The following is an 8946-nucleotide window of genomic DNA, read 5'->3' on the forward strand; positions in this document are numbered from 1 at the left end:
AGACACTTGAGCTTTGGTGTTCTCCAGCGCACTCGGAGCGCGCTGCCTCGCTCGAGGCCTCACACTCGGAGGAGTGCTTAGGGCGGGAGAGTTGGGGTGTGGGTGGCTCCCTAAGCCAACACTCGTGTGGCTGCGGTTCCAGCCCCCTCCCCTTGCCACTCGGGGGCGGGAAGTGGCGGGTGGGAGTCACCCAAGCGTGATTGCCCGAGGCCCCTCCTGCTGCGGCGAGGAAGCTCCATAAAAGCCCGGTTGCGACCCGCTGTCTGCACCCCATCTGCCGGCTCTCACCCCTCAGAGACGCGCACTCTGCAGCAGAGTACTTGCCGCCCAGCCACGCCCGCCGGCCAGCCACCGTGAGTGCTACGACCTGTTTGGCTAGGGGTGGGAGCGAACGGGGCGCCCCTGAACTTGCTTGAGGCGCAACCTCCGGCTCTGGGACCCTGGGAGGGTTGTGCCGCGCTCCCCAACCTCTGTGCGCTGGACAGTGCCTGCTCCGCGCCCCGACGCGCACCAGCCCTTTTGGCGTCTAAATTCCACTTGTCCCTCTGGTCCCTTCTGATTGTCCACCGCCCTTCTCCCGGGCCCTTCCGGCTGAGCAGTTCTTCTGAGTTACCTTTTGGTAGCTATGGAGGGAGCACCTGGGACCCCTATCCCAAGGCAGCTGGCCATGTTTCCTTGCGGGTCGCCGCCTGGAGGCCCAGAAAGCGGTGTGCGGTAGGAAGGTTTCCCAGGCAGCGCCATGGAGTGAGGAATCCCTGGCGCTCGAGAGCCCCACACCCTGTCTCCCTGGATTCTTGGGCTCCAAATCTCTTTGGAGCAATTCTGGCCTCGGGAGCAATTCTGTTTCCCCCTTCCCAACCGCAGTCGTCACCCGGAGGTGATCTCTGCCGTCAGCGTTGATCCCCTGAAGCTAGGCAGACCAAAAGTAACAGAGAAGAAAGTTTTCTTCCCAGACAAGAGTTTGGGTAAGACGAGAGAAAAGTGTTCATTCTTTAACCCAGCAGGAGGAACTTCTAAATCGGTATTGAAAGTGTCTAAACTGGCGGGGGCCCCACCCTGTGCCTCTCGCTGCGCGCCTCTTGGCCCTGAGACTTGGACCGAAGTGGCACAAAGTTTTCAGGTGGAGCAGAGGAGCAGGTCCAGGGCTGACGGAGCCCTGAGCCCGCAAGATGGTGCTAGCCACGCCTGGGTTCTCTCTGCCTGGCAGGGACGAGAGCGGATTGGGGGTCGCGGGTGGTAGCGGGAGGAGGAGCACAGGAGGCAGAGGACGGCGTTCGGCGCATGGTTCCTCTTAATCCCCAAGCCTGTCCATTGAGCCTTCTGTGCCCGCAGATGCTAGGTTGCAAGCGACTGGGGCTGTCCGGACTGACCCTCGCACTGTCCCTGCTCGTGTGCCTGGGTGCGCTGGCCGAGGCGTACCCCTCCAAGCCCGACAACCCGGGCGAGGACGCGCCAGCGGAGGACATGGCCAGATACTACTCGGCGCTGCGACACTACATCAACCTCATCACCAGGCAGAGGTGAGTGCGCCCGCGGGACGAACTCCAGGAGTGCAGTGCCTGCGCACTAGGAGACCCAGGGGATGTTAGAGGACCGCGAAGGTTTCTTTTCCTTCGCTCTATCCCAGCGTGGGACAGTATCAGGCACACAGTCAGCTCTAGGTAAATGTTTGTGCAGGGCACACTCTACACAAAGTGAGTACCTTCCAGTTTGTGCAACTACAGCCACAGAGTCGTGATTCCCAGAATCAGGTTCCCCAGGCTGGGAGGCTGGTCATCTCCTCTCACTCGCCTCTTGTGGTTTGTTGTGGTTCTTACAGCAGTGGGGGCCTGTCCAGAAATCTCGAAAGTACCCAGTAAAAGGGGCAGGAATGCACCAGGGAAATGCTGTAGGGAGAAAGGCTAGCAAGGTGTCTAGGAAAAGCAGCCATCACCAAAGAAAACCAAACCAAGGGGTAAACTGCAGGGTTTCCACAGACATTGTCAGACTTTCCAACCTGCCCAGGGCTAATTGAATGACAGTATTTAGAAAAAGACAAGCAGGCATTTTCTTTTTTTCTGTATTATGGGTGTTTTTTTTTTCCAGTCTCAGTCTCATACTTGGAAATCCTAGTCCCAATAATTAGAGATGTAGCCTGAAAACAGTTTATCTAAAATGCAGAGACTCCCCATTTTATAGCTGGTGAATTCTGAAAAGAAAGCACCCATTTGGTATTTCATTAAGAAGAAACTTACATTGGTCCAGTAACCTTAGGATGAATCCAGGCATTACATGGAATCTGAGAAACTGTAAACTTTATTCTGAACTTTCAGAAAGTCAAAACGAAATGCCACATTTTCACTCTCAACATTGACAAGGAAAAAATCAAATCCAAACTATTTTATGAATTACATAGGATTTCAATTTTTCAAAATTAGTTGATCTTAGCTCTAAATCATTTAACATATTACATTAATTACTGAGATTAAATGATTTTAATCATTTGGCCTTATCTAAAGGATACACCATTTAGAAGCATTAATGTTAGTTAATATGCGTAAATTATATGTTTAAAGTATTGTGGGATTTATTTAGTCCATAGTTTTGCTGTTTACAAGTCAGAGAGTAGTTGGAAAGGATTCAAAAGGGGGAGAATTTATACTTCTAAAATAAAGTTTTCTTTTTCCTGTTTCATCAAAAAGGTATTTAACATCCTAAAAAAACTTTTGAAAAAGACTCAATTTATATAGAATCTGAAAAACATGAAAATGCCATAATAGTATTGGTTTGTGATTCCTTGAAATATGACCATTTTAATTAGCAAAAAGCAATAATATTTTATATTCCACATTTCCCAAAGTTAATTGATTCAAATTCTTGCTATGGAATCATGAAGATCAAAGAGAACTTGTACAAACAAAAAGAAGTGTTTTTTTCTAGAAAACCCTTTGTTATAGCATAATATACAGTAGAACTCATTTTTACAGAGATGATTGCTATAAAGCTTTACCATTTATAAGGCTCTAGCATTTTAAAATGGATTCCTAGACATTTTCTCATTCAGTCTTTACCTCACAGCTTTGAAAGGAGTATAATTATCTCCATTGCACAAATCATGAAACTAAGGACATTTCCTGAAAGCTGTTTTTTTAGGGATGATGGAATTGGAGTCCTCTTTTGAGTTTCTTCAGAGGTTGTCACTACCATCAACAGGCAGTGTTACCTCCAATGTTTGATGAGAAAAAACATAAGGGAAAGGGACTTGGATTTCATGGCAAGGGATTCAGCTTAGATGGGAATAAGCTGGTTTCTGAGGCAGAGTTTCCTGTCTCATCTTCACATAAACTCCTTCTTAGGAACCAGCAGAGGCTCTTAATGCACATCCATCTTCTCCTTTTCACCACAGACACCCACTGATCTGTGTGTTTCTGAAAATTACAGGGTCATTTGTGGATGTAGCATAAATGTAATCTGATATCATCTTTTTTTCCCTCCACCCCTATGCCCCCCTCCCCCGCACTCAATTTGTGCTTATATTCCTCTTGCTGTGTATGCCCCTGGCTCATTACTTCTGGAAGCTGCATTACTTATTTTAGAGTGTGAGTATCCTACAATTTATGTATGTATTCCCCTAAATCAGTGGTTCTCAACTGGGGGTGATTTTATGCTCCCCAGGTGATTTGGCAGTGTCTGGAGACATTTTCGGCTTTCACAACTGGAGGTGGGTACTGCTGGTATCTAGGCGTTTAGATGCCTAGGAGGCCACTAAATATTCTGCCATGCCCAGAGAAGCCCCCACTACACAGAATAGCCAGTCCCAGAGAAACTCAGCCTTAGATTAATTAGTGTTTCTCCTTCCTGGCTGCACATTAAAATCATCTGGGGAGCTTTTAAAATACACTGATGCTAGGTTCCACCCCTGGCCAATTAAATCAGGCCCTCTCGGTGGGGCCTGGGCTTTAGAGTGTGTTGTTAAAGCTCCCCAGGTGATTCTAATGTGCAGCCAGGTTTGAGAATCTTTAAGGACTCAATCTTTGAAAGTTACAGCATCGTAGAGAGGAAGGATGATCCAGAATTAATTAAAGAAGGAAGAAGAGTGAACAATGCTGTCCTGGATGCTAGATTATTACTGCAAATCCTACTATTTCGGATTTAGGTTCTTTACTGGTAAATTAAAGAAAACAGTTGGCAGTTCTTTTACTCACTGGAGAATGACGAGGATAAATGAGTTTTTATAAATGAGCCCTAGAGTTTTACAATTAGTAAAACCAATGGTTGGACAGAATAAATAAGTATAAGCAGATGCCTATATTCTAATATCACAACTCCAGAAAATCTTTGAGGAAATCTTACACATGATGGGAGTGGGACAGGGAGTTGTTTTGTTTTTGCTTCCCTTGAGTCTCAACAAAAGGACAGTAAAAAAAAATCTTTACAAAAAATTTAGATATAATTGTTCTTGGCAATTAGACCATATCCTCTGCCAGTTTTGTTCAGCTGTTGGACCTATTAACCAATCCATATCAGGCTAATTTATCTGTAAACAAAGTGGCGACTGGTGTCCAGTGGTCTCTTCAAAAGATGCAATTTGGTATAGACTCGTCTGACCTGTTTGCAGCGTCCTGGAGTGGGGAGCATACATGCTACCCTCACAGGTATACAAAACCTTTCCTGTACATATTGTCTCTCCCATCTCCCATATCTTCCTATAGGAGAAAAACAAGCAAACAAACAAAGAACATTTCTGTGGACCAGTTGGATTCATTTAGACTTACAGGGAGGTTAAAATCACAGCATCAGGGAAGGCTTGAGCTTTTGGCACCTTGAATGAATATGGAAAATATAAGACCCAGGATCTGTTGGTAGCCAGAAGAATGGATGCATTTCAACAGCAGTAATTTGTATGAGTGTATCACTTTATCACTTTGAAAGCACTGTGACTCACATTTCACACTGGATGTTCACAAAGACTCTGATTTAACCAGAGGTTGTTTTACAAAGGAGAAAATTGAGATTCAAAGACACAGGTGGGTCTTACATGGCAGTCTGCTAATTTTTTTTTCTAGGACTGCCTTTGAAATATCATCTGGTCTCCTTGTTAAGATTTAAACCACTGTGTATCATCGGAACAATAGCCAATTAACAAATTGTGAAAACATTTACAATCATACTTCCATGTTTTCAAATTTCCTGACATCTAGTTATAAAAGTATGTATCCATTATTTGTGGTTATTTAAAAAGGCAAGAATTTGACTAGGAATTTTGATTGGGTTTAAATAAGCTGCTAAATTATTTATTTAAGCAAAGTTAAAATATATACATAATTTGAAATATTTATGATAATGTTTCTGATAATATATGCGTCATACACCTAGATTGCTTGTTACAAATGAACAACTGACAATAACATTTAGGCTTCATATCCCAAACAAGAGACCATCTTCCTTTTTCCTAAAGGTTTTTATGCCTATTCCAAACTTGCCTTAAAAGATTTTTTTTTTTTTCCAGATATGGAAAACGATCTAGCCCGGAGACACTGATTTCAGACCTTTTGATGAGAGAAAGCACAGAAAATGTTCCCAGAACTCGGTATGTCAAGTGATGGGGACATGGTTGCAGAGCTCAAGGTGCCCAGAAGAGGGAATTCAGAGACAGCTGCCTGGTGGGAGGCATTGCAACAGGGGTTTCTAGAGTAGGGGGGATTTGGGAAGAAATGAGGATGAAGAAGCAGGCAGAGGAGACCTCTCTTTTCATGTACTCATTGGCAAATCTCTAAACTTCTGTGGAGTAACATTTTCTAGACCAGGTCATTTGGTGTTCCTTTGACAATGTTAAAAATAATTGGCTTTTAATTTAGAAATTATACAGAATTTTCTAACATTATTGGAATGTGGGGAGCACAGAGTGAGTCCCTGGCTTTATTGAAATGACCAGTTGTCCATCTCTTGTCTGGGAAGATCTATAGTTTTTATATACTATGTGGAGTGTCCAGATGTCCCAGGAAATGTCCCACATGGCTTTTACTCCAAATTTCCCAGTTTTATATGAAGCTGTAGATAAATTAGGTGTGTCAGATTACTTTTTGACATATTTTAGTACAACTTGTGTCACAAAGTGATACATTATATTCAATGAATGCACAATGAATGTCAGTATTCTTAGGAACTTATCTGTCGCCTTAGGACTTTCTTGCAGTGGAGGTCCGTCTTGGAAAGAGGTGCCCACCAATGTCTAAGTGTTAACCATTGAGCTAAAATTTTCTGGTGCCTCCTGGACAAGGAGTGCTGCTGAAGAGGAGCCTGATCCTCTTCCATCTTCATAACCTCCTGGCTCTTCAGTTTTTGCTTCCTGTCTTTAACCACAGTAAGATCATAGTGCACATGGTCTACCCAGATCTTTGGCAGCTTGGCTGCCTTAAACTCAGTTCTACAACGTCAAGAACCAAGTTCCCCAGAAGAGGTCACTAGAACACTTGCTCAGTGAGTGTGACTGTCATGGCTCTCCATCAAGTTCTCCCTAGAGACTTCCTCCCTCAGTTCTCTTGTGAAATGGCCTTCCAGCATGAAGGGTGCTAGTATAGAGTTGTCAGACTTGTTTTCTCTGAAGGAAACAATGATTTGAACTGGGATAAAACTCCAGTGCTCCTGTCCCTGGAGGAACCAGCCCAGACTTAAATAGTGAATGCAACGGAAGCAGGTGGAAAATTTGGAAGCATTGTCTATTTTTAATTAAAAAATTATTATTATTATTATTCACCGACAGGGTCTCACTCTGTCACTCAGGCTGTAGTGCAGTGGTGCAATCATAGCTCAATGCAGCCTCGAACTCCTGGCCTCAAGGGATCCTTCCTTCTCAACCTGCCAAAGTGCTAGAATTACAGTTGTGAGCCACCATGCCTGGTGAGGGTTGTCTTTAATACTAAGCAGTAAATTTCTTTCCATGTTTCACTGGCATGCATATGATGTTTGTCACAGTGAAAACTTGAGGGTAGGCTATATCTACTTACTGTTACAAAAATAACAACACAGAACTACTTGGAACCTTAGTTTTTGTCTTTGTTTTGTGGCCCAAGGTCACATAGTTAGTGCATGAAGTAAAATTAATTGCACCCTGATTGACAGACTCCATCATGTGTAGTTAGGAGACAAAACCCGACAGTCTTAAAGTTGCCTGTGAGTGCTGTTTTATTATAAAGGTCTCATTACAGTCTAATAACTGGAATCTTACTACATAATAAATCTGGCAAGAAAAGGAAGCATATTTAGAGTTGAGGAACAGTAACTTTCCTGTTACAGCTTCATGTGATTTCTGTAATTTTGATTTTCAAAGGATTGTGGTGTTCTTCAGCTCCTTTGATACATACAGAGCCTTTAAAATGCTCCCTCTGCGGTTTGCGGGAGGCTCCTGTCAACATCATGGAATGCTGCTCAGCTGCATTCTGATATCACGTTCTGATATTCCTCTTATTTAGAATGCCAACAGGAGACTTTTCAACAGTTCCTGGTCATCTTTCACTTCAGAGCTAAATGTCTCACCCTTGCTAACATCTCAGGAAGCTGGGCAGCTTCCCTTACATGCTTTGCTTCTTATGTTTTACAGGCTTGAAGACCCTTCAATGTGGTGATGGAAAATGAAACTTCCTCTCCGGCCTTTTCCTATTTTCAGCCCATATTTCATCCGGTAAAACGAGAGTCCATCCGTCCTACCAATGCATGCAGCCATTGTGCTGAATTCTGCAATGTTTTCCTTGGTCATCGTTGTATATATGTGTGTTTAAATAAAGTATCATGCATTCAAAAGTGTATCGTCCTCAATGAAAAATCTATTACAATAGTGAGGATTGTTTTCATTAAACTCTTTATTAATAAGTTTAATGAAAATAATTAGTCATTATAGTCTCCCTCAAGTAGCAGATTCAGGGTTTGTTTCACTAATATTAAAACAGCGGCTATGAAAGATATAACGATAAGATTATTCATGATAATCAAGATCAGCTCTGTGTGTGAGTATGTGTGTGTATGTGTGTATTGGTGTAAAACATAAAGATGCATTTGAAAATATCGATCAAAGGAATGCTAATTGGGAAATTTTTCTGAACTTTCCCCCTCTTCACATGGAATCCTTGCTAACCTTGCTAACTAATGCTGTCAGCAGAACGACTTTCTGACTAGAGCTTACTGTAGAACGTTCTTTATCCCTCTGCCTAATATGTCAGCCACTAGCCATATGTGGCTTTTGAGCCCCTGAATGTAATTAGTGCAAATAAAGAAATGCATTTTAAATTTTACTTAATTTTAATGTATTTTAACTTAAATAGCCGTAAGTCTCTGGCAGCTACCCTATCAAACTGCTGAGGTCTATACATCTATTTTGGTCACTACTCTGAGAATTTGAGTCAGAAATACATTGAATGGGATGATTATCTTTTCATACAAGGGGCATGTTAAATAATTTAGCCGAAACTTATTAAACTTCCTCCTTCAAGTACCTATTTGCATGGGCTTACTTTAACATTAATGTTATTATATTTTTATATGTCATTTCTAAATCAAACAAAATGAGTCTCATCCCATACCGGTACTTCATACCACACTGTAAAAAATATGCACAAATATTTTTATGTCACCCCTTAAAACTTTACCAAAATATGCACAAATAACAATATTCATCATGACCTAGGGAATCTTGTAGAGTATACAATATTCTCTGCATATAAAAATTATAACTTTTTCAGGCAATGGAGTTAGTGTTGCTACAAAATGTAATTTCCTTTAATGAAACTAAGATAAAATTGTTCCACAATTTCCCTAAAATTCCCTTTATTTTTTTTTTATTCTTTGAACTAAATACCAATAGGCAAAACATTTTTAAAACCTAAAAAAGTTGACTAAGTCATAATTTATTACACAACATCAAAGTTATTTATTAACCTAGTATATCTGGGAATTTTCTTTATTAAAATTAGT

The 8946-nt window shown here is 42.1% G+C and overlaps 1 protein-coding gene across 1 annotated transcript; it reads left to right on the forward strand.

The window, feature by feature from the left end:
• Positions 1 to 235: 235 nt before the first annotated feature.
• Positions 236 to 7782, forward strand: NPY (neuropeptide Y). Its single transcript, XM_017526998.2, has 4 exons — positions 236 to 353; positions 1333 to 1520; positions 5489 to 5569; positions 7580 to 7782. The coding sequence occupies exons 2-4, from the start codon at positions 1333 to 1335 to the stop codon at positions 7602 to 7604; spliced, it is 294 nt and encodes a 97-aa protein (XP_017382487.1). The 5' UTR covers positions 236 to 353; the 3' UTR covers positions 7605 to 7782.
• The last annotated feature ends 1164 nt before the right edge of the window (positions 7783 to 8946 follow it).

This window comes from Cebus imitator, unplaced genomic scaffold, assembly GCF_001604975.1.
Source record: "Cebus imitator isolate Cc_AM_T3 unplaced genomic scaffold, Cebus_imitator-1.0 Scaffold45, whole genome shotgun sequence".
NCBI classification, from domain to species: Eukaryota; Metazoa; Chordata; class Mammalia; order Primates; family Cebidae; genus Cebus; species Cebus imitator.

Coding starts and splice junctions, on each gene's coding strand:
- NPY (XM_017526998.2), top strand. CDS start 1,333: ATGCTAGGTTGCAAGCGACTGGGGCTGTCCGGACTGACCCTCGCACTG. Junction 1,521..5,488: donor AACCTCATCACCAGGCAGAG/GTGAGTGCGCCC, acceptor TTTTTTTTCCAG/ATATGGAAAACGATCTAGCC. Junction 5,570..7,579: donor GAAAATGTTCCCAGAACTCG/GTATGTCAAGTG, acceptor TATGTTTTACAG/GCTTGAAGACCCTTCAATGT.